Raw genomic sequence first — 25,760 nt, forward strand, 5'->3', positions numbered from 1 at the left:
ATTTAATTTCTAGACTCCTGATGCCTTTTTTTCCCTCTTCTTTACACATCCTCTAGGGAGTGTGTGGCTTACTGGTTACTGAAGGGTTAAATCATCTTGCTTTTGGAAGCAGCTGGGCAGTTTACACTCCTTGCTGGGCTGTACAAAAATACTTTTCCTTTGAAGTACTGGGAGGAGCGGCTAAGGGTAAAACCTGGAATGGGGTTGCAGCGAGCAGTTTGTAGTGGGCTTAGCTGCAATAGGCAGCTGTGCCTGCAACTGCTGTGTGAGATGGCAGGGAAGGTCAGGGCTGCTTTCTCTTTTCCCTTTACAGTCTTGGTGGGAAGACTTTATTTTTGAAGCTCTTTAAATGCTATTGTTGGAAAATTCTTGGATTGGAACAGGTTGCAAGAACTATAGATTAAAAAATATCCTTTCTCATAAAGATGGGAGAAATACAGGGCCCCTGTTGAATGCTCCTTGGCTGCCTGAGACTTGATCTGGTAGTGAAATACAAACTGCTGCTGTTTGTGGTGAGGAAGATTCACCTCCACTGAGTGGTGGGAAGGAGGTCCAACTCCTTTGTGTAATGTATGTGCTAGGAAGAGCTTCCAGCTTAAACCTGCAAAATCTCATTCCTAGTGCCACGTTTGAGACATGAACCCGCTTCAGCAGGGGAACTTCTGTTGGGATGGTGAAAGTTCTGCAACCAGGCTGGATAGAGGTCACTGTGCTTCTGAGGAGCACTGTACATTAGGAAGCCTTCTGTTGCATACAGTGTACTACATAACTATGAATCAAACTGCCTGATATGGTTCAAAGCAAATGTTTTCATAGATGAAACCTGATGCGAGATGACTCTGGTGCACTTGCCAACAGTGAAACCAGGCAAAATGTGGTGACTCTGGTTTTTTAGGGTAATACTTGGCATACTGGTAACTGGTTATGGAAAATATTTGTATGCTTCTTTTGGAGAAGGTTTGAATCAGAGAGAATTGACACCACTATATTAAACTGTGGAAAACAAACTTCCTTCAGTGATTGCTGCCAATAAAGGTGATTAAGAGCAGTTTACCCACCAACTAATAAGAAGGTGACATTATAATGCCTGACTTTGTTCTGTGTTGGGAAACCTTCAGTCTGCTTTTTTCACTTCAGGAAAGGGCTTTGTTTTCATTAGTTCTAAATCAGCAGTTTATGAAATGTTAGCCTGCTTCAGGAATGGAGGGGAATTCTTTGGTGCATCTTTGAGCATTTTTGGGGAGAGGCAAGAGGGGCAAATGGGTAAGTTGCTTTACATTGACTTCCTATCTGAATTTCTTTAACTATTCCCTGCCCATCATGTAAGTGAGTTTGTAAGCTGTGTGTACGCATTGCTTACCATCATGAGATGATGTTTTGGCTCTGTTCCTGCTGGGCGGGTGATTGAGCTCCATGTTACATCTCTGAATTTCTACTTGGATTTCTCAACTGCTCTTAATCCCATCCCTTATTATTTACTCATAAGGGTCTGACAGTTGGCTGTTATTAGCATCACTGTTTTTGTTTCCTGATACTCTTTAGTTTCCTGTCTGCCTCTTTTTCTGAATGCAAAAAGCATCAAGAATTGAGTAGCTGAATATTTGTCAAGCTATTCTACTCTTTTGAGTTGTATGAAGGGTTTTCTCCTTGGAATCTGGCATCATCCCAAAGCTGTCACTCAGAATCATCACTGACAAATGCTGAACATGTTTATTTTCTGGAAAGGTAAGGGTCAGTGCCATGGCAGAAATGAATGTAAATGGTCCTAGAACAGGATTTTGGGGATATTCAGTTTTATCAGACCAATGCCATATGTAAATCCCTGGTTGGAATGAGGATTTGCCTAGATTCTTTTGTGTTGACTGTGTGGGTCTTAGCTGGCAATGCGTAGACAAGAATTAAAACCTCCATTCCATTTACCATGTTGTTGATTTGTGCCAATTGGGATGCTTCAGTTTGATGCCAAGAATGGCTCCTACTTATTTATTACAAGGGAGAAGTTGGTCAATCTTCACATTATTAATTAATATCCTTCTAATTAAATGGAGTCTAGAGAAGAATGCACAGCTGGTGTAGTGACTTTGCAGTGCGTAGCTGAAAGACTAATGCAAAATTGTCACATTCTTCTTTCTAACTATGGGAAAACTGTCCAAATATTGTTACAGTGGCACACATGCATTGATGTGTGTTTTTTGTCTGCCTCTCTGGGCCACAGGGGTGCACATGCTGTTTCAGTGTGGTAACAAAGCTGCTCTTGGGCAGGAATGGGTGCTCCTGCATTGCCCAAAACTGTGCAGGCAAAGCAGATATTATCAGTGCTGGCCCTGGGGCATAAAATAGAAAGATCAAAGCGCATGGCAGCAGCACACAGAGGCTCTTCAAAGCCTGAGTAAGGCAGGATTGATAGAGAATGAGAAAGCTCTTGCTGATGTAATCACAGCCTGTGAGACAGGTTGTGTTGTGCTTTTTTTTTTTCCTTCAAATTTAAACAAAGACACAAAGACGGTCCTTGTTTGTTTAGAGAGGTGAAGCGTGTGCCACAGATGTAGGGCACGGATGCCTGAGTGTTTTAGAAGCTTTCCACAGGTAGCACAGAGCCCAAGCTTTTAGAAATAACTGCAAACTCACAGCTTTACTTTTTATTGTGCTCAGCTTCTGCATGTGGTATTCTCCCACTTGTGGTGTCCATGTGGGATCAAGTAGGAGAATGGCAACAGAAGGAATGCTTGTGTTCAGACTGCCATCGTTATTAGAATGGAAACTATCTTGTTTTCTCTCAAATTCCTATTAAAACACTTTTGGGTTTGTTTGGAGAAGAGTACAGGCAAGGTGGAATCAGGGGAGGTGATAAGCCTGGTTCCATGTCAAGCAGCACAGGCTTGTTCAGGCACAAAGTATGAGTAAGGAAGAAAATTTGCTTCCCCCTTTGTTTATGTTGAAAGAAGGAAGGAGAGGTGTGACTTCACTGGAACAGGTATGTAGGGATGGAATGAGTTTCCCATATTCTCCTATACAAACTCCAATTCTCATTATATGCTGTGGCTGCGGCTGTTTCTGAACTTCCATTCTGGTTGTAAAGGTGAAGGGTAGAAAATGATTTTACAAAGGGAATTTTGTGGACTTGTGACCTAGAGCATGGTAGGGTAGTTTTTTCCACCCAGAGATATTTGTACAGAGTACAGTGGATGATGAGCTAGTGCAGTCTGATATGCAAAAGCTTGGTGGCCATGTGGGCATGATACAAAGACTGTATTATCAGAAACGTAACTTAATTTAGTTGGTGTAGCTGCATTGGGCTTTTTCAGTAAATGTTTGAAACTCGGGCAAAACGAGCTCACCTGCTTGGATTGTGAGCAAGGCCTCCATGCATGTGTCTGCTCTTGGTGTAGACTTCAAGCGTATGTGAACTGCTTGAATGTGTCCCATGGGGGAAGAGAGCTGCTCTCATCAGTCTCTGGAGAGCTGTTAAAATTCTGAAACTGAAAACTTATTTCACCATTCTACATTGTTTTGCATACTGATTGTTTTAGAAGGAAGATCCAATGGTAATATCTTAGTCCAAAAACTGATTGCAAGATGCTGGAAACCACAGTGATTATTTCTAGCTGGCAAAACCTCCAGCTTTCCTTCCCCTGTGGCCATGAGATTATTTACAGCATAATTCAGATTAGTGCCCAAAATTGTGGCACTGCAAGTCCAAAAGTCTACCATGGTGGAAAGGAGGGCTGTTGGTGTTAATGCTTCTTTCTAGGGTCAAAGCTATATTTATAGTCTGCTAAATTAGTTTACTATCTTAATAACAAGTCCTGGCTTACAGTCTTGCATCCTCTTTATTGTGAAGCATCTGAGATGATAGCGGTGTTCCTAGTGTTGTCTCATATGGAAGGCTCTCCATTCTGCTGGCTGATATCAAAACTTCTTCCCCTCCTTCCCTTGAACCTTCACTTCTATGCTCTTCCACAGATGTCTGTTTGATACTTGATGCTAGCAAAGGAACTTCAATACAATTGAAATAGACCTTTGGTTTCCAGTTAACAAACCTTCAGGCACCAGGAAATCTGTGTATCTTCTGTATATCTCTTAAAGCTCTGAGATGGGCTCTGACATGCACTTTTCTTCATGCTGCAGGCACTTCCCCTCACAATACAGAGAGGCTTGAGAGAAATTCTGGGATGGGAATTCTAGCAGCTGCTGTGACTTTCTAGGAACTCATGCATCCACTTAAAAATGTATATGCATTTCCTTCTGGGGAATCCCAGTGAGATTTCTTGCTCTATGCTGGTGTAGCCTCACCTTGAGTACTGTGTGCAGTTTAGGGTGCCACAATGTAAGAAGGGTTTAAGACTTCAGAGAACATCCAAAGAGGACAACAAAGATAGTGAGGGGTCTGGCGGGCAAGTGGATGTGGCTGTGGTCCTTTGGTTCCTCATGGAGCAGAGGAGGCTGAGGGGAGGCCTCATCTGTGACAGGGTTCAAAGGGATGGCATGGAGTTGGGTCAGATGGGGGTTAGGGGAAGAGTCTGCTCCAGAGGGTGGTGGGCACAGCCCTGAACTGCCAGAGCTCAAGAAACATTGGGACGGTACCCTCAAATGTAGGGTTTGGGCAGTACTGTGTGGAGCAGGGGGTTGGACTCCATCCTTGTGGGTCATCTCCAACTTGGAACATTCTGTGATTTTAAGATACTGTGGTGATCTGGTCTGTTGTAATAGAGAACAGTTGGTAAAAGAGATGTTTTTCTACCTGTAAGAGAAAATGCAGGAAACAACCATTATGGTTTTGTTTTTAGAGAGCACTAGGATGAAAATACAATATGTAAGCTGATTCCTATGTGCTCCTGAAGCCATTCCTGTGTGCTCTATTGAGTTTGGTCTCCCACTTCTTTCAGCAGTATCTGTGGCCTTTTGATTCATGCAGCCACGTGAATTAACACAACTGCCATACCAAGTTAGACTAAAAATTAATCTGCTCCAGTGACTTTCTCAGGCAGAATCTAGTTGTGGATGCTTAAGAAGGAATATAAGATTAAAGGAAGCACATGGGGAGAGTTCTGCAGCACATGCTTCCAGGCTCTACTGGCTTGTGCCTTAGGACTTCCTATCAGCATCAGTTAATACATACAAGCACTACATGGCTATTTCATCCACTTTCTTTCCCCGCTTTGCTGTTTAATGGATTGCTTATCTGACTTTGTGACAGCAAGATCCTGTTTTGAGAGCCTTTTCAACTATTTCATTCTATGATATCGTGCTTAATTTTGAAGAGTAAATGAGTCTGAGTTGGTGCACTGCAGTGCAGGAGGCCTAGAACAGCAGCTTAGTTGGCACGTAGTTAAATTGCTCACCAACGTGAAGGAAGAAGAGTAAATTTCCAGAATTGTCTCATTCTTACTGGCCAGGCTAAGTTTCATAGGTTTCCTTTTTTGAGCTATGGATGAAAACGTGTTGCCAGGAAGTCACTGGTCTTTCTGTCTTTCTAATTCTGTGCAGCAGCTGCATCATCTTTAGCTGCTATTAATGTTCAGAGCTCTTTGAACAAAGGAGTATTAGGCTGATGTAAAATCTTCCTCTGTGAGCCATTCCCTGTGAAGCTATCTTTTGTCTCCATTGCCCTATTGTAACCATTCCTGTATTTGTGAATGAACAGGAAGCTGCTGATGATACTGAGCAGATGAGTTTGATCTTCAACAGGTTTTACTCAGGCTTCCACTTGAGGGAGTTTATGTAGGAGCTGAGCTGTACCGCTGTCAGCTGCGGAGTCTGATCATTTATACTTCCTTTGTTTAAAAAAAAAAAGCTGGAATAATGTATTGATGTGAGAGGAAAATGTGCTAAACTTCTGTATTCACAGATACGCTTCATTTTGTTTGATTGCAGATTGCATTCTGTCACTGGTTGTCCTGTTTCTGTCTAAACAGTCCAAAAAAATACTATGGGAGGTAACTTAATGGCACCTCATGTAGCGGTGATCAGAGGCTACGAGAAGGGAGGATTTCTTTCCAACAGCTCTCCTTCCATGCATGTACTTTAAAGCATATTACTTAAGGCTGATGATGAAACACGTCCTTAAAGGCTGACATGAGCAGTATTAAATGTTGTGGAAGTCTTTGCCTTTTCCTTCTGGATTGGCAGTGTAGAAAGTGGAGTTATGAGCCAAGTAGTAGCATATATGTATCCACAGTGCACAATGTTAAGTTCCAGCACAGCAAGCTAGTTTAGAAAGTTTATTTATTGAAAGATGATGTGATCTTGCACAGGAAGCCTTTCTTAGTCTGAGTGTGTGAAATAGCAAGCTGAATGCTTGTAGTGAGCTAACAAGAATGGTGGGAGTAAAGGGCTTGTGCCTTAACACTAGAAAAACCTCATAGCTCCTGGTCCTGAAATTGCAGCCTATTCTGGCATTGAGGTATGGGTTTGAAGTCATGTACTACATTAGTTTAGTTCTAGAGTGAAATATTGTGATAGTGTTGGAATCATTAGGTAAGAGGAGCAGAGTGAAACCATGTTATGAGTACTTCAGCCTCCAAGTGTCTGCATGTTGCATGCAGTTCAAGTCAGTGCATCCTAAAATTGGAGTGGAAGACTTCTTAACTTAAAAAGCTGGCAAATCACACCTTATGACACAAGGTAAGACTTCATATAGTCTGTAGAGATGGTGACTAAAGAACAATTATTGCCTATTCCTTACAGTATGTGGGGATTTCCAGAGTCTAATGAGTGAAATTCATGAAGCAGCCTTGGCTTTAACAAAATCATGGATAATTCTGACATGGCAAGTAGTGTTACTGTAGGATGGTGTTGAAAATTAAAGCACGAGTGTTGTCCAAAATAAACTAGGCAAAATTATGGAACACAAATGTGTTGCTTAGTATCAAACCCAATGCTCTTGGTGAGGTCTTAGTACCGGAAATCTTTTAGTCATTGGTAGCCTTAATTAAGAAGCATCGATTCTACCTTTTTTTCTCTAGACTGAAGGAATTGGTCATTGTTGGAGGTAGGATGCTCTGCTGGTTGGCTATTTGGGCACACCCTCCATGGCTGCTTTTATAACTTCCCCAAGCTTGCATAGGAACTCTGTGACAGAGGAAGCAATCCAGTCTCTTGGGTAGCATTCAGCTGCTTTAACCACACCATTGTGTTTTCTCACAGTAACCTACCTCATTCACTACATACTGTCCAGTTTTTGTGATGTGTGAGGGAAACATCCTACAGCCAGGACTCATTCACCCCACAGTGCTGCGTGACTGGAGCAGAGTTTACACCATTGTTTTTCCCCCTCAGTGTTGAGGAGTGCCAACAGTAAGTACACAGCACCAAACACAGTCCAATAAGTTCTACTGGACTTGTTAGAGTGGGCTGTATGCCAGTGCTACAGGAGCTGCTTTTAAAAGAAGTCTGTGTGGAAGAGAGGAAATGAAGGGGTAGTCTGAAAGAGATTAGTCCCTACATTAATGGCCACTGGGAGAAGGAATGTAGCAAGAGGTGGGGAAAGAAGGAAAATTGCAGCTAGTTTGGTTGTTTGATCTGCAGAATGGATCAAATTGAGGTTGAAAGGGGAAAGTTTCATGCGTAGTTAAATGGCGATGTTTGCAGTGACTATTTCAGCAATTTGCTACATTAGAATTAAGAATAGCTTATACCAAAGTTATTCTTCCTTGCTCCCTGCTATGGAACGTCCTTCAGAAGTGGTTTAACATAGAGCTAATCTCATTCAAAATGGTTGCCCATCGCCACTTGGAATAACAGGACTGAAGCCACAGGCTGCCATCAGGTGGCTGTTCTTAAGAAGGGCATTTTTCTTCCAGTAAACTGAAATGCTCCTTCCCATGTGGTGACATAGAAGGTCTCAGTGTTCTCTAAGTTCTTATGTAATAGGCTCTGAAAACAGTGCAGTTATTCATTATTTTATCTGGATTGGAGAAGCCAGTGGCAGCAGGTATTTTCTTTTACAGGAAAATAGTACTATTAATCTGGAAGCTGTTTTCAGAACAACTCTTTGTGCCATATTTATGTGCCATATTGCTGGGTGCAACTTTTTTCCCTTCCCCGCCCCCCTTCCTAAGTATTCCATTTCTTTCTGTGCAGGGACTTGTTTTCCCTCTACTGTGAATGGTAAAGTAAGTAGAAAAAAGGAGTATTTTTTTCTATGTAGTCTCACAGGGAAATGACTTATCTGGGGCAGAAACCCAGTTACCTCTGTCTTCTGTTAGGATTAGATCCAATGAGTAGGCCTATCGTGGAGCAAAGGCAATTCTATTCCTTTGCATACACCTGGGCCTCCTCTCAGGTAATTGCATCAGAGGCTTTTACTTCATCTCTACTTCCATTTTAAACAGGTCAGAGTGGTATCAGTGATGGCACTGGATCTGACTAAAATGTATTTAAAGCTAGATGCAATGGTTTCAAACTAAAAGAGGATAAATTGAATGTAAGGAAGTCTTTATCCTGAGAGCAGTGAGGCAATGGCATGGGGTGTCCAGTGGTGATGAGGATCTGCAGTAGACGGGGTCTGAAGAGTCCTTGGTGGTCATTTATAGCAGGAGGAGTGAGGGAAGACTTGTCAGTGGATGTAGTGCGAAAAGCTTTATATCTAGAGGAATAAACAGGCCGAAGGAACTTATTTTACTTACAGGTTGTATGGGCATAAGATCTTGAAAGAGCTTTTGTGTGTTCTTTCCTCACTGTGAAGGTGGCCCAGGGAGGTGGTGAAGTCCCATGCATGGAGTTATTTGAGGAGGGTATGGATGTGGCATTAAGGGATGTGATTCAGTGAGGGGACAGGTTGATGGTTGTTCTTGGTAATCTTGAAGGTCTTTTTCAGTTTGAAAAATGTGATCTGAAGCTTAACTCATGTGTTGACCAAAGAGGGTGCATCTGTAGGGGGTTAACTGTTGTGTTTTGGTTTTGAGAAACTTTTTCCACGTTGACTAACAGAAGTGCAGGTCTAATCTTTTTGCTTCCTGGGTGCTTCTTCCAGACTGACTTTAATCAAGGTGGTAATCAAGAACTTAAATACTAAAACCCCAATTTCCTTTGACCTTTGTATCGGACACAAGAGTATTTGCTCAAACCATGCAACTCTGCCATTTGCATTTTCACTCAAGCCACTGTTTGTTGGTGCCAAATGAAACTTCATGCTGCTCTAAAATGTGTCTTGTTGGTTCTTCTTTGACAAGTATTTTCTGATTCCCTTCTGTGTTTTGAGGAGGATTCTAGGAATGAACTGGGAGGTAAATACTGTGGGATTACTTTGTATCTGGTGTGATACATGCTTTGGCTAATATTTGAAGGTAGTTTTTTACTGTGGGACACTGTTCCAAGCTCAAACTGAAAGTAATGTTCTTATTTTCTGTGAGAAGTAATGAAACTGCAGCTGGCTACACATCCTCTGCTGTAACTTCACCTCATTCACTTCTAATCAGTGTGTCAAAGACTTAATTTTGAATTGGAAGTCCATCCTATGCATTGCTGTCTCCCTGCTTCTCCCTTCTGCTGCTGTTATGTGTCCTGATGAGCCTAAACAGCATTTCAGCTATCTAAAATGCAAAACAGGGTGGATAGTAGGACACAGGCATCACGGATCTTTTGTGCTTCCCCTGTTGCAAAGTGCAAAGCTACCTATTTGATATTTCTAGCTAGAGCAGCTCCAGTGCTGTCCTCCATCTCTGAATTTCATTGCAGCCCCAGGGGAAGTTGCACCTCTGTGGCTCTCTTGCAGCTGCTGGACTTTGATGGGGACATGCCTGCACTCTTTCCACTGGCCTCCCTTGGCAACCAGCCCTTTGAAGATGACCTCTTGCTGTTTGCCTGTTGTCTCTCATGTGTTGGATTATAGATGAGAGGTTGGCATGAGGGGTGGGGGATGGGATGGGGTGTTGTGCGTTTTAAGCCTCTTTTCTTTCTGCATTCTCAACTTTTCCTTTGTGGCTTTTACCTCTGTATATGGCTAAAATTTGCCTTGCATACAGAAAGAAGCTTCTAGCAGAAACATGTGGATCCTGTTTGGTATTTGTATATATGACAAAGGGAGTTTGGTTTTATGATGAGGATAGTGCATTCTTTTTGTAAGAATCTATTCCTATTAGCTTCTTTACTCACACATCCCATTTTTAAGGACAATTGTTCTTAATTGTAAAGCAGCCTTTCTGTGTCTATGTGTTCTGTGCTTCTCTCCCTTTGGCCCCAGTGAATGCTTTCTCTGTGACCATGCAAATATATTACCTTGTTAATGAAGGTTATGGTCCAAAATGGAAAGAGACTGGAGCCCTGGCTGTGCTGTATTTCAGACAGTTTGTGTCAACTTTTGGAAGTGCAAACAACTAAACATTGCTAAATACTAACCAAATCCTTCACTGGAGTGGAAGAAGTAGTGGCATCTCCCATCAAATGTTGATGAGTAAAGTCAGTAATGATGTATGTTGCAGGACGTTACGCAGCAGTGAAAATGAATATTACTAGGTGTGCCTATGAATGCAGTGTGAGTGCCTGAATGCAGCATAGCACCTAAAATCAGGGCAGGATGTTGGAGGGAGTGTCTTTGATCTCTACATGTGACTAGTTCATCCTTACCTGGAATACTTCTTAAGTGGATGCCCTAATACTGTTATCTCTTCAGGTAACCAAGCCTCCTTTCACCTCAATTGGGAATAGTAATCAAAGATGTAAAGTAATAAAGGAAACAGATTATTCCCTGGATGTGAGATTTAATAAGGCAAGTGCAGGGATGATTGTATTCCGTCTGCTGCTTCTCAAGGAAATAAATACTGATGTGTCTTTTTTGAACCTTCTACCTTAATCTAATTTGCTTATTCTTATGCATGGCCTACTTTTGTTCAGGTTGCAAGCTTAAACCTTGTTCTTTTTGTTCAAGGAGCTGCTGGTGTACCTGGACTTCGGGTAGTAGGCAGCACCAGCTTGGTGTGTCTGTGCCAAGTGTATAGTAAGAAACTGTGATGTTTGCAAGTCTTCCAAGTGCTTTGACCGGGAAATGGATGATATGCAGAAGGATTTTATTTCTGTGTAGGGTGCACAAATATGCAGATGAATGGCTAATTAATGTTGGAATTTAACAAACTAATCTTTTTTTTTTTTGACTGGAACGAGATAAAACTAACCAGCAGGCTTGATATTAAGACAGGACTTCCTGACCAATAAACTCTAGCTGCTCTGGTCACACAAGCAGACTAGAAAAGGAAGGAGAAAAGTGAGTCTTGTGCTGCCTGAAATAATTGTTGTGCAATTATCAACTAGTGAAACAGCACAAGCTTTTGTTCTAGTTACCCTTCCAGTCCATACATGAGTTGAAAGTCTCTCATGAATAAAACCATTAGCTTCTTTAGATCAAATTGTTTTGTATGTGTCCCATAAGTACTCATTAACCTGCCTTATTCAAGTATCTGGAAGTTTTTTTTCAGGATTCTTCATATGAACAGTTCTGACAAACTGTTGTTGTTTCTTCTCTGCTGTATAGTGACATTCATTCTTTCCAGACACTGAATAATCTCTGGGATTGAACAGATAGACCCCATTCTGTTGTGCAGTGTTAGTCTGGACCTCTTCATACCACTCTGTTTTTGTGAGGAAAATTTGCTTTCAAAATACTTGAAGCTCCATATGAGGCCTTCAAATTAAACTTAAGTGATTAAATGAAACTAATCTGATACTGGCAGTTTTGAGTCCCCACTGAGTGCTGTGAACAAATGAATTACCTTACGTCTCATGAACTACTACTTTTTCCCAGCCAATTATGACTTTGTTTAAAAGTTCTTAGTTTATTTTTTGAGGATTGCTGTGTTCTGTGTAGTTCCAGAACTCTATTTTCCTTTGTACCTACTGGCAGCATTCTCTTGCCAAAATTATCTATGAAGATACTGTTTTACTTCTGATTTTACTACTTTTTCCGTCTTCAGTGGCATTGTGCCTGTATCTTTTGCCAGCATCTCTCTGCACACTGAAAGGGGGAAAACCATACTGTAATCATGACTTTGCTCCCTGTTAGCTCTGTTGGTACTGTTGTAGGAAAATGTGGTGTAATCAAAGCACATTCTTGATAGAAGTAATCTACCCTCAGATTTGTCTCAAATACTTGCATCTCTTCTTAGAATTATGCATTTGAGACCCTCTGAAGGAATGCAAGTCCAGGTTTCTGTTAGGACAGTCTGTAAGCTTCCCTCACGAGGTGTTTGGGATATTTGTTGTCTAGCTGCTTTCTTGCAGTAAAATGCTCAGCTACACTTGATCTCTGCCTGTGCAGTAAATCTAATGTATATGTGCTGTAATTACATATGTGTGCATGGGCAGTGTGTATCTGTTGTGTCTCTGACACTGAGCAACCCTGGCAGGGCAATGTTTGAGAACATGCTGCTACTGTTAGGTATGTCTTTTTGCTGTCAGCTTTCTTTCTTTCCTAAGGAATTTGAAGCTGAGCAGTGGAACAGGTTAGTTGCTCCCATATACTTTGCATGGTCTGTTAGTCACAGGTTTGTGTCCCTGTATCAAAGGTATGGTGTTGCTTTCTAGGTTCAGGTGTTGTGTGCTGACCAATTAGGTCAGTGTCTTGTCTTGGTCCCTAATTCTTTGGCTGCTGTTCAGAATTTACCACTAGTGTTCACAAGGTCTGTTGGGCTGTGTGTATAATACCAGCCTGTTTGTTGTAGAATTTTACTGAGCTGTTGTGCACGGTGGGTGCTTTCAACTGCTTATCTCTGTTTTAACATTTAATAGCAGCACAGACTGGATTTCTCATCATCTCCCTTGGCTTTACTTCCTGGAGTAAAGTGGACTGTGAGAGGATTTCAGGAATGTTTGATGCTCTGCTATAGAGAAAGCTTGGTGGAACCCACTTGTGGGCTCAATGCTAACCACTGGGTCGAACCACATGGTCACAACTGATAGCCAAGAAAAACGCACTGCTGGAATGTTCAGGTCCTATAATGTTACGTTTTGTGGTGATTTGGGTTTTGGCAGGATGTTCTCCCTCAAAACAAAAAGCAAACAAATAAAAAAGCATCTGAAAGTAAAAAAAGAAACCATTTTACCAGCTAAACTTTAAACTTGTGCTGAAGGCTGAATGTTCCTTTGTACAGCTATGATTTGTGAGCACAGGATGAGGAAGTCATCTTGCTTTTGTCATCTTGCTTTTGCCTTGATAAAAATAGGCTGTGCCTATCAATAGTGTGAATAAGCCAACCTTCCCCACCTGTAATACATGTAGCTTTCTACATGTAGCTTCCAATACAGAGTTGCATAATTAGTTAACAATTCAGTATGTGGTCTGAAAATAGCCAATACTGGCTAGCTGGGAAGGAGTTGTTGGTGCCAAATAGTGGTGGTTCAGTTCTCCAAGCTTCCCTGTCTTTCCCTTTATTTGTGATTTAATTATTGTTGAAGATTTGTTTAGTATTTAAAGCTTTCATACTCACCCCCCTGTTGGTTTTATGATGCTTTATGCACTCCTTCCTGTTGCCAGTAAATTGGGGTTGAAGATTTGCAGAGAATTGGAAGCTATACACTGAGTTTTCTATTTGTGGTTCTTTGTTCAGTCTGGTAGCATAGTAAGTTACTTTAATACAATCAAACTCTTACGTGATGGCAACCTTGTCCGTTGAACAGTTGTTTAATGGGATATGTATGTTGAATTGTCTCAGGTATCAGACAGAAGCTCACTGAAGTCACAGAACAAGTCTGTAGCTTTTGTAAATGAGTTTTCCCTTAATTTGAAGGACAAGAGAGTGGACTCAAAGTATGATTTTAAAGAGGCTGTGCTCAAAGAGGTTTCTGGAGATAATCTGATTCAGCTTTGCATCGAATGCACATCTTTAGCCTAGATTATCCAGGGCCTTGTCAAGCTGAATCTTGAATGTTTCTGGTAAGGAATATTCCACCAGTTCTCTGTCAGCCTGTTCCAATGTTTGCTTGTTCTTACAGTGAAGAATTGTTTTCATCTAAAAATAATTTTCCCTGAAGCATTTTTGTGCTTGTTTCTTCTTGTCTGGTCATCATGTGCCCTTGTGAAAAGATTGCCTCCATCTCTACTACTACCTGTAAGACAGAGCTTCCTGAGCCTTCTCTAATATGGACAGTGGAATTCCTTCAACTCTTTTAATGTGTCAAGTTCTCCAACCCATTTATCATCTTGATGACCTCTCAATGGACCTTCTTGAACCAAAACTGGACATACATACCAGGTGTCATCTTAAAAGTGCCAAATAGAGTGGAATGGTCAGAATTGTGTATCTGCTGGCTATATACATACAGAGAATGCACCCTCTTACCTTGTGTTCCAGATGCTGCCTCAGTTGTTGTTAATGAGGGTACTGAGTAGTACCAGACCTAATAGTGACTCCTAAGGAGCTCGAGTTTTGAGTAGCTGCCCCTTCAATTTAAACCATTAGTCACCTTTGAGCAACTGAAGACTATGAGCCAATTTAACTAATTTTCCACCATTTTTTTTGGCCCATCTGTTTAGTTTGTACTTTAGAAGCTTGTTGCAGGGATGGTGAAGGAGAACAATGTAAAACAGTTTGCTAAAATCAAGGTAGGTTGCATACACTGCTCTTTTCATCCATGGTTCAAGTTGATTTATTGTAAGAGGTATTGAGATAGTTGTGGTTTTTATCTTCGGTAAATCCAAGCAGGCTTTTTTAGTCACCATCTTATCCATCATGTACCTACAAGTACCATCTATAAGGATATTCCATAATTTTCTCGGGCTCTGAAGTGAGACTGACTGCTCTGTAGCTTCTCGTATGTTCCTTTTTACCTTGCTGCAGGTAAGTGTAGCATTCACACTTGTCCAGTCATCTGTGACGGTATCTGTGATGCCTGGAAGGTAATAGAGAATCATGTTGCAATGACAGCTAGGCCTATTTGTTGTTTGTTTTGTTACTGCTTTGTGCCAGCCCCATTCAATAGCAGATCTGTGTTGCTCCTACTACTTACTATCAGCATACACATGCAAAACCTCATACATACTATTTCAAAAGCCTTCATACATACTATTTCAAAAGCCTGTCTGGTGAAGGAATGTGAACCCATGTGGAGGGAGCTGAGCCTGTGCCAAGCATGCTCCAGGTGGGAAAGCTATGGTATATGGTATATCAGTTGTTTCAGATCCTAAAGCAGTAGGGAATTCAAGTCTCAGTTCAGCTCAATTATAGATATTTATGCAGAATATTTCTTTGAATTTGCTTTTTTACTGCAGGTATTTGAAATCACTAGTCATTTCCTCCCACATATAAAACAATTACTTGGTTTTATTGCTGTCTTTCTAGTTTGTCCATTATATTTTTTTGTTCAATGTCTTAGAGTTCTGTAGTGGTGAAGAGCAAATATGAAGACTTGCTGTACTGTGGCCTGGATTTCACTTAGGAAACCAGACAGAGCAGATGTCTGAAGTGAAACAGGTCTGTGACTCAGAGATACCTTGGATCCTCCTTGGATCTGACTTTTTGGTTAGGTGTTCTCATTTAGCCTTGCTCTCTGGTGTCCTATGAGCTCTTTAGACTTCAAAGTGGGAAGATTCCTTAGTCTTTGTCATATTTTGGCCCCAGCCCACAAGCCCTTGGCTTCGTCTTAAACAGTTCAAAGGAAGATGTCTGCAGCTGAGGTGTTTCAGTTAAGATCTTTCTGGGACACTGAGAAGATATGATGAGGAGATGCTTACCCACCATTTTAAGAGGCAAAAGGTACCTTGTCTTCCAGTAGAGATGAAAAGGATGTCTTTTTTTCCAGTGTTGTTTTTATAATGCCTCCAGAATGTGTTGTAGGAGCTCAGAGAAAGTGCTAGCCCACTTCATATGTTTCTACCTGTTCTGCCATATTGTCTCTGTCTGTCCTATCCTACCCCAGCAGGAGTAGTGCAGGGGAGAATCCTCTCCTCTTTTGTATGTGAGAGAATGATAAAGGGAGGGATCTTGTCCTGGTAAATTCTCACTTTGAGTAAATTCCCTCTGTATGTTTGGAGGGATGGTAGCTGCCTGGAGGATGGGAGGTGTGTGCTCAAAGTCATGTCAGGCCCTCTCCCAGTCCCTGCAGAGGTGTCATTTCTGATTACAAAACTATGAGAATTCATTATATGTGAGTTATTAAATGCTTTTTATTTTTAAAGAGAAAATACTTTTATTTTGCATTTTGATGTATACTGTTATGTCAGAAGAGCCTTAAAAGAACAGATATGGTTACCAGTGTGGAAAGCTCCCTGAATGCTAAAGAAATGGAAATGAATGAAGATAACTTATGCTTTATCTCTTCCCTTGCTTGTCAGGAGATGAAACATTTGATTGCTGGAAGAGAATTAAGCACAGGAGACACTGGCAGGTTTTTTTGGAGGGAGACCAAAACCAAACTAGCAAAACAGCTGGAAGAATAAATGGGTAATTTGAGTGAAGAATTCCTTGTTTAGCTTGGTTTAATTTAATTGGAAGTCAGATGGATTGTGAGGCCCTGCTTTTAGTCTGTATTCATACTGAAAATAAAGATCAAATGAGCTTTTTTTGCCCTTTTCTCCATCAGCTGATCTGATGTCACTGTGACCCAGAGATCATGTTTTTAACTTTGTATGTTTCTTGTTTGTTTCTGCACTGCTATATTTCAAGAAGCCTTTTGAGATGGGAACAGAGGTCATATCTAAGGCTACCCAACTGCTCAGTGAAGGCATGCATACAATATAGCAATATTTCAGTAGTTTTTGCCCAAATTGGGGAGGAGGCAGAAAGCTTTTGTGGCTTGTGGGATTTATGGAAGTGAACTTACTGAGTTCTTCATTATGTTTGGTAAGGTAGTGCTCATGGTCATGGTGTGCTATGTGGACTTAAAGTCTTGGGTTGCAGTCAGTCATGATCTTTGCATGGTGAGTGCACCTTTTTCTTTGTTTAGGCTCTCTGAGATCCTTACTTACAGTGAATTGGGGGGGGGGAAGCTTCTTTTGCTTCTACATGTTAAAGTCTCAGTATGAAATGTAAGTGAAATGTAATGGACTGTGATGTGAAGATGGACAGGATTTTATGCCAAGAAATTCCTGAGTGGTATTGATTGCTCAGAGTGATGGATTGTAAGGACAACTCTAAGAGTGTAAGGCAGAGGAGTTACTGTAGGTGTCTTCAAAGAGAAGAAAGTTGCAGTAGGTAAAATGGGAGTCAGTGATTTGATGTATTAAGTACATTCCCTACAGAAACAGAACAGCAGTTTTTGTGGAGCACTGTAAAAATGTCAGGCAAAAAAAGAGGTTTTTGAAATGGGGAGACCAAGGATCCTCTACTGGCAGGTGAGCTAGAGACTGAGACTTGAGGAAGGTGATCAGGTTGCTATTAGTAATTTATTGTGAGATTAGGACGAGATTGATGGAGAATATGATTTGAGTGGAAGTTTAAATAATATGCATTAAAAAGAGTAGTGTGAGCAGATGAAAGCAATCAGATGAGAGGAGTTACTGAAACAAATGAGGAACCCAGAGGAGGAAAAAAATTACTACTAGAGGTTGAGGTCAGGAATCACACTCCCAAGCTCTGGTCATGAGATTAGTAAGTGGGTAAATTGTACAATCTAACATTGACTTTGTCATGCTGCTTGATTTTAAAATGCTGACTGAGTACTTTAATATGAGTTCCCTCAATGTGTTTGTGGTTACACAGGGTTGTGCTGGTCCTGTAAGTCTTCAGATTTGCTGGAGCAAATAGTCCAGGAATAGTTTGGTCACATGTTTTTAGTTGAACAGGACAGTGTTTTTGACAATGTCGGTTGTCCTTTCCTGAAGGGAGCACTGCTGGCATAATGTAATTTGTTTTGTTAATTATTCTGGTGAGATTCCACTGTGATGCAACAGAATGCTTGGGAGTTTGTAGCCTTGTAAGTCCTCTATATTTGCCCGCACAGTGCCTGAGGCACCCTATTAGTTTTGCTTACTGCTTATACTAGATTTTGCATTTGGGTTTGAGGTTTCTTATGTGCAAGATTACTTTGCCAGTGTGTGGTGGTTTATACATTTCCCTGTTCTCCCTGATTCAATCCTCTATGTCCTGTTAGGATGTACAAGGTTGAAAAAACTCTGTGCCTGGTTTGGGCTGTGCTGTGGAGTCTACATGCTCGGTTCTCTTTGTCCATAGACATCAATGGCAGTAGCAACCATCACTGCCATGCTGAAGGAGGATTCTTTTCTGACAGCTGTTCTGGATAGCAAACAAACTCAGCTTTCATCTATTAAATAGATTGTTCGTTCATAACACAACCTTGCTACAGTTCAAGTAAATGAATGTTCTAAGTAGGCACAGTTAATGGATCTGGACAAGAATTTGAAACTCTCTTCCCCTCAGGGTGAACACAACTGTATGGATAGCCTTAGTTCTGTCTGCTTCCTTTTTTCCACCTCTTTATTCACAGACACTCCTGGGATTCTGTTTTTTATGTTCTTGCACAAGGGGGTTTCAGAAGCTTCCTCTGAAACCAAGTTCTTTGAGCAAGGCTCAAAGAGCAGGGACTGGTGGTGTTCATTAAGGCATTTCAGAATGCAATATGGTGATCAGTAAATGACAGTTTATACTTCCTGAAGTAGCTCCTCTGGATGGGTTGGTAGCCTGCTCCTTTTTTCCTTCTGATTGGAAAGCAGGTTTGCAAAGCTATGCTATTTGGAGCAGTTAACCTTCCTGACTTCTTGGAAGGTATCAACCAATTTATTTCCATGCAACAGGAGAAAGACCTGCAGTTCTATCCTACAGAACCATAGAGAAAGTGAATGTGGCGGGTGGTAAATCAGAAAGAGAAGAGTGCCTTTTTGGAGGTATTTTTTGCTATTTCTTTAGGGGGTGAGCAGGTTACCCAGAGAGATGGTGGATGCCCATCCCTGGAGGCACCGAAGGTCAGGCTGGATGGGGCTCTGAGCACCTATGGAGCTGTGGGTGTCTCTGTTCATTGCAGGGGAGTTGGACTAGATAATCCCTTCCAACTCAAATGAATCTGTGATGTTAAGCTAGAGTCCACTTATGTGCAATCTGTGGCTTTTTGCCTTTAGCCAGGAAGTCTGTTCTCAGGAGTCTGGGCTATTCCTGCTGGAGAAGAGATGTCATACAGTATTGTCATTCTATCTTCTAAAAGGGAAGGAAGCCCCAGTTTTGTAAAAAGAGGTGGTGAGGCTCTTTTAACCTCTTTGGACATGTCCTGACTTTCAGAGGTGTAACTGTGCAGAGTGTGTTTTGTGACTGCAATCTGAAGGTCTGCTCACAGCTTGGAAGCTGTTATGGAAAGAGTATTCTAGAGGAAAGTGGCTGCAGAAGGAATTTTCTGTTCTTGTCCTTCCAAGATGATTTCTGGACTAAAGTGGGTAGACAGTATTTTTGTATGGCCAGGAAAGGCTAATCTCATGGCAGCATGTGGAAAGATTTGGAGCTGCTCTTAAGGAGGCTTGTAACACTATAATGTTTCACCCTGGCACTCAGGAAAAAAGGACAAAGGGTGAAAGCTGTCTTGTAATCATCAGGACTGCTTTGAGGTGATTGAGTTACAGCATAAAATGTTCCTCCTTTGCTGTCAGTTTGCTGTTTGTCTGCTCTGTAACAGTAACCCACTTAAAATTGGTGCGGCCCTTTTTGAAGTTATTTTAAACCCCCAGCAATGTATACAGATACCGTAACCTTGGAGAAAAGCACCTCTGAGGAGTGCTTTTGCTTCTGCCCTTTCAGACACATGGAAAGTGCCAAAGTGCATTTCAAGGATGTTAAAGTAGGAACCTTTGGGGTTAGGGTTAGGTTCTGGGTTATGGTTTCAGAGCGTGACTGATACAGGAGCAGTTCTGTTTTGTTAGACTTTAATATGGATTAAAGTTTTCTGTTGACCTTAAAGATTCTCATAGGCCTGGTTATGTTGGAATGTGTACCCTGGCAATATTGGAGAGAGCTCTCCTACTACTTGATTCTTTTCTTGCTTTCTGTCAATACTGAGCAGTTTTCCCATCGGGTTCTGACCTCAAGGTTCCTGTCTCAAGCTTTTTAAGCAGAGTGAGTTGAACTCATCTGTGTGAGAATGCAGGCAGCTCATAGCAACTCAGAACAAAATATAGAGGTTGAGAGAGCTGGGAGTTGGACAGAAGATTCTGCTCTCTCTGCCTAGTATTGCTCAGACTCGTCTTTTCTCTGAATACAGATATACTGATGATGAATCCTGAAAAATGAGTGATAGGAAAATCTCTGTGTTGTGCTACCATTGTGTTTCCTGTATTTCATAGTAATTGCTTGAGTTATTCACAGAATCAGAACCCTACAAGCTGTCTTTGCATTGAGTCACTTGCAAGACGAAAGATGCATGCAAGGTGATGGTGGCCTCACATGACATTCCAAGGTCTTGAACTGATAGCATGCTTCAGAAACATATGGAGCTCTTTAACTGCAGACTTATGTTGGTGTCTCTGGTGTACTTCAATAAAGATTTGTTATAAACTAAGGTATTCAAAAACAATCTGTGTGTGTTTTCTGAATTACACTCTTTTCCTGATGGTTTCTTACTGATTCTGTTTCAGATGCATCCACTTGGACTGTGTAATAGCAATGATGAGGAAGACCTGTATGAATATGGCTGGGTAGGAGTGGTGAAGCTGGAACAGCCTGAGCTGGAACCAAAGCCATGTCTCACTGTTTTAGGAAAGGTAAGGGGCTATATGGATTGAATAGTTTGGGAAAAATACTGCCTTTAACTATTCCTTGGGAGGGTTAATTTCTTAATGAAAAAAATGAACATAGTGTAGAATGAGACCTCTAGTAGTGCATGAAGTATTCCTATTTTGCCTGTTTTTGCATTGCATGCCTCAGGAGAAAGTAATGCCCTCTCTCATTTAAGAGGTGGTGATGGCAAAATGAGCACGTATGTCCCTTTTTGTGCTGTATGGGTACCTAATGAAGCCCTGCAAAAGCTGGCAGTAGTGATATTTGAGTAGAAGCAGAGTGAATGGCCAGCATGATGCTGGCTCGATCAAATAAAGCTTATTATCAACTATTATCAAAAGTAATAAAAACAAAAGCTGCTTACTGCATGTTCTTAAGTACAGTTTTCTCAGAAGGCCATACTAATTTAGTTCTTTTTCTGGGAAGGGGAATCCTCAACCCAACCCTTCAGGAGACTGTTTTTGCTCTAATTGAGGACAGGTATTGCTACCAAGAAGTGAATCTTAGTATCTCAATCGGAGAAATGCAAATTTTCATCTCTGTAATCTCCATTTGGAATCTTTGGGCCTCTGGAATTTAAATTGCTTTGAAATTGTTGCTCTTTGTTTTATGGCGTGCATGGAGGAAAGCAGATACAGTCTGTGGGGTTCAGCCTAGAATCTGGCTCAGTTTAGGGGTAGGGTGATATTGGTAATTTAAGGTGAACAGTGAATGTACAACAGACAGAAGATAATCCTGAGTTGACCTTTTTTTTTTTTAAGGTAAAACTTGTTCTTTATTTCTAAAGTAAACTTCTAGAAGAAATACATTTCAAATGGGAAACTATCTGCATGTCTAAAATGTACTGCAGGTTTAGCTAATGGTACAAACATCTCTCCTAAGAAGTGATTGTACTGAGTTGAATTTCAGTGTAGCACAACCTTTTTTCATCTAACTTGGAACTAACTTGGAATACTGTTTTTGTTTCAGTGAAATTCCAGCCTATTTTAGGGGAGCAGATTCAAACTTGTATCACTAATACTGGTGCACCTTTGTACTGAGCAATCTGGTAGTAGAAGTAAAGAGGGTGTTGCATGTGTTTGTGTGGTAAAATGCATTCATATATGAAAGAGCAAGTGATAAATTTATGCTGAGTAGTATAAACAAAACTGATATAAGATCCCCTGGGAAGCTTGGGGTGCTGTGAAGTAGAATGTAGCAAATACTTGAAAGCTGTCTGCAGTGCTAAATTCCATGGTACACAAGTCTGATACAAAGATGCAGTTCCTATTGTTGACTTTCTTTAATTGTGGTGGTTGTTAGTAAGACCCCGGCTTGTGTTTCTTAGTAGCTTTGCTTTAGTTTATCCATCTTGCTAAATGGGTTTGGTAGATGGACACACTAAATTCTGTACATTTCCGTACAGATTTTTGAATTGTTCATCCTTCTTTGTCAGATGTGTGTGTTGTAATGAAAGCACAAGAGGTTTTTTTTTTTGAGGGGGGGGGGTGGAAATTATCTTCTGCTAGAGTGCCTGTGAAAACTGGGCTCTGATGGGGGAAGAGGTGTGTGTGGCAGCCATGATTTAGCGCTGCCTTTGATCACAGTGCAGCCCTGTTTGAGGCAATGCTGCATGCAGGCGAAGCAAAGGCCTGGGTTTTACTGATCTCATGAGCTCCTGAATAGGGCTGGGAGGGGAGTGACAGAGGAAGAAGAAAGCATTGGAAATGAAAAGGAAACCCCGTGAACCCAGCAAGCATTATTGGCTGGATTTGCCTACCAGGGAGCCGCTCAGTTTCTGCCAGGCTAATTCTGCTCCAAGTCCCTCTCCCCCACCCGACCCCACCTCCCCCTCTCTTTCCTTCTTTCAGACTTTTTTGTTTTTCAGGCATGGCTGTAGTAACTAGTTCTCAGGCTGGGAACCCACTGAGCCTGTTGCCATGGTCACTGGGAAGCTCTTCGTGCCATGTGCTTCAAAGGGAACCTTTCCCCTCCTAGAATTCCTGTCTTCTCTGCAGACAGCACAATGGGACTCCTTCCCCTCTGCCTGCCTTGCACATGTGCTCCAGTGGTGTAGCTTTACTCCTGAGGAAGGGAAAAGCAGCATTGCCTACAAACTACCTGTTATGTATTTGTGTCCTCTGTGCTGGGGTGACACTACCTGTGTCCTGTATAGGCTGATGTGCAGTCCCACTCTCTCCCTCCCTGTTACTTTTGGCAAAGAAGCTAAAATACAACCTAGCAGTGCCACTGCTTCTTTGTATCAGTACAGTGTAGACAGTAGGAAAATAGGGTAGACTTGCTGAAAAGTAGCACTCCTTCCCCCTTCTGCAGGCTTGGAGGTCCCCAAGGAGGGATTTTGTTTCTTATTTCTCTTCCAGGGCCTTCTGAAGGGACTCCTCTATATTAATAGGATATGTGTAATTGAGGATGTGCATCTGAGTAGAAGCTAACAAAGAGAGGATGTCCCCACTACTACAGCTTCCTGTTTTCTTCGGATCAAAGGGATCTGTAATAGAAGGAAATTCCTGACAGTTCCCCTAAAGTCCATTCACTCATCTCTGTTTTAAGAGGTTATTTACAAATATACTGACACAAACAATCAGAAGAATCTCCTTTTGCCACATCATGATTATGAATGCACTCCTTAGGTTGGGCCAAAATCTTCATGAGTTCAGTCTGCGTTAAGCCATCTAATTGCGACTCCTAACCATTCTTTTGTCCAGTAGTTAGTTTAAATTTATAGGTAGATTCTTGTAAGGTAATCCAATGTGAAATCACAGGGCTGTGCTGCTCAGTTCTTGAATAAAGAGTAATCTAAAGCTTGAGAAACTGTAGCAAGTGGGCCTGTGTGAGTTTTGTTCTCATTTTGTACATAAACTAATTGCCTGGCTTCTATTTAACTTGTGCAATACTTCTATCCAAGAATATTGTAACCCTCACTGTGAGCTCAGACAGTCCTGCACTAACTCTGGGAGCGTGCATGCTGGTGTTGAGGTGCAGTCCTGATTAGTTCCCTGTCCTAACAACGATGTTCCTTAGTGAAGCTTTGGTGTAAGTCCTGGAGGGAGAAGGGAAAACTCTGCAATGCATTTGCTAGTTGTGTTCTTATGGGAGTTAAAAATGCTCTAACATGTGCTGGTTAAATCAACATACCTGGATGAGCAAGTAATCAGCTGATACACGTCCTTCCTTACAACCTGTCAAAATGCCTCCAAAGAAGCATCCTTCTGAAAACTGACCTTTTTTTGCAGCAGTAACAGTTAGCTGTGGAAAATCAGGCCTGAGAAGTGCAGTCAGTTTAATTTCTTTCCATCCTGCTTTTCTGTTGTGTGAACCATGACCTGTGTGAATCCAAACTGAATGAGTCCCTTCTCAGATAAGGCAATCTTTGGATAGAGTGGGTTGTGTTCTAAGTGCATAGAGTAACTCTACCACATATACTCTATTAGGAGTTTTGCTAAGTTACTTTCTCCTACAAATTCATTTTCAAAAAAAAAAAGAGGAAGATAGTTTTTGGCTTTCTTGTAAGAAGAACTTTGAATTATATCATACTGCTAATCCTTTAGAAATGAATATCTTCACATTCTTTAAAATGTGGCTTTGATCCTTTTCATTTGGAGCCAATGAAACGAAGGAAGGCGAATTAAATAAATTAACTTGTCCATTGATATTCATAGCCTAAATTAAGCATACAGTTACGTGTAAATTAGAATTACAGGGATTATCTAAGCTTATATTTTGCTTCTGTATAATATTAGCTCTGGCAACAGCAGTGTGGAAGACAGCCATGTTCCAGACATCCATACAGATGCTTGCAAGTGAGACATGCAGGTTCATGTTCATTGCTGGTGAAAACACACAGCTAATGGTGGTGACTGTGTTGAAAAATAGTGTTTTATAGTTGAGAATTTGCTTGATCAAGTAGTTCTATTGTACTATTTGTCTATTGTTTCCATGGGAAAAAAAAAAATAGGAGGCATTACTTTTACTGCAACCTGCTTATAATACTCAGGGCACCTGAAAGATTAACATCCATTTTAAACAACCACAGAGCATTTTCTGTAATTGTATTTGAAGCAATGCTGCTATTTGTGCAAATAATTTTGGTGTCATTCATCTTCTGACCTTGTTTCTTCTCCTGTGCTGGCAGTGTGATGAGACCTCAACAGCACCTAGACATAAACATCTCTGGCATTCTAACAAAATTGTGCAGATAAGGTCAGAAGAAAGGGTAATATCTTTATTCAGGAAGACCTGAACTTTTCATAGTGGCAGATATAGAAGTAATCCTCTTAAATCTTCCCGATAGGGACAAATGTGTGTTTGAATAAGAAAAAAAATCACTTTAAAGCAAAACACACTTAACAAAAGCTCAGGGCATTTGTTACTCTCTCCTTGCCTTTCCTTCCATCCTCCACAGACCACATTCTTAACTCCAAGCCTATTTTAACAGACTAAAAATGGAATTTGAATTGGAAAGAAAAAGGAAAAAAATATTGCATGTAGGCGTGTTTGGCAGCAGAGTGTGGAGAAATGTGTAGAAGCAAAAATGGGGACTCTGCATGGAGCAGCAGTCTCATCAGTACAGCTCAAGTCTTGAGCTCACGTTTCTCATTTTTCCACTCTTTAAACTGCCTCCTCTGTGCTTAGTTTGCACCTTAATTTCAGCAGTGGTTTTGAGGAAGATGGGGAAAGGTTGAGAATGGGTAGAACTGACAAGTGAGGCAATGAAGTTTTTGAGACAGTGGGGAGGTTTATGCTGTATATGGATCATATGGTGGAAGATGCAGAGAGAAAGAATAGTTGGGCCAAAGCCAAAGAGGGGCTCACACTGAGCAGTGGGCAAACAAGGGCTGGGACAGGTCATGCAGTTATGAAGTAGATCTGTCAGTCTTTGGTTCTGTGGGGTGGCTGTTTCCATTAGCCAGTAATGTTATTACATTATTTTACTAACTTCCTTTTCATGTTCACTGTGCATTGTTATGAAAAGCAACAGCTATTCACGAAGAAAGGCTGCCTCTGATGCTTCCCCCCTCTGGGCACTCCTTAGGTTTGCTATTGTTGGATTGATTACTTCACATAAGCGTCCACTTTTAGAGTTGAGTCCTCAGCAGTCCTCACCACCATCCTTGCTCC

General features: G+C 41.3%; 1 protein-coding gene across 3 annotated transcripts in view; it reads left to right on the top strand.

Moving 5' to 3' along the window:
- ZNRF3 (zinc and ring finger 3) overlaps positions 1-25,760 on the top strand; it is a 66,242-nt gene that overhangs the window by 18,638 nt on the left and 21,844 nt on the right. For all 3 annotated transcript variants that reach the window (XM_015878314.2, XM_015878315.2, XM_015878317.2), the window contains exon 2: positions 20,501-20,626. In XM_015878314.2, coding sequence (XP_015733800.1) covers positions 20,501-20,626 — 126 coding nt within the window. The remainder of the gene's footprint in view (positions 1-20,500; positions 20,627-25,760) is intronic.

This window comes from Coturnix japonica, chromosome 15 (assembly GCF_001577835.2).
Source record: "Coturnix japonica isolate 7356 chromosome 15, Coturnix japonica 2.1, whole genome shotgun sequence".
Lineage (NCBI taxonomy): Eukaryota > Metazoa > Chordata > Aves > Galliformes > Phasianidae > Coturnix > Coturnix japonica.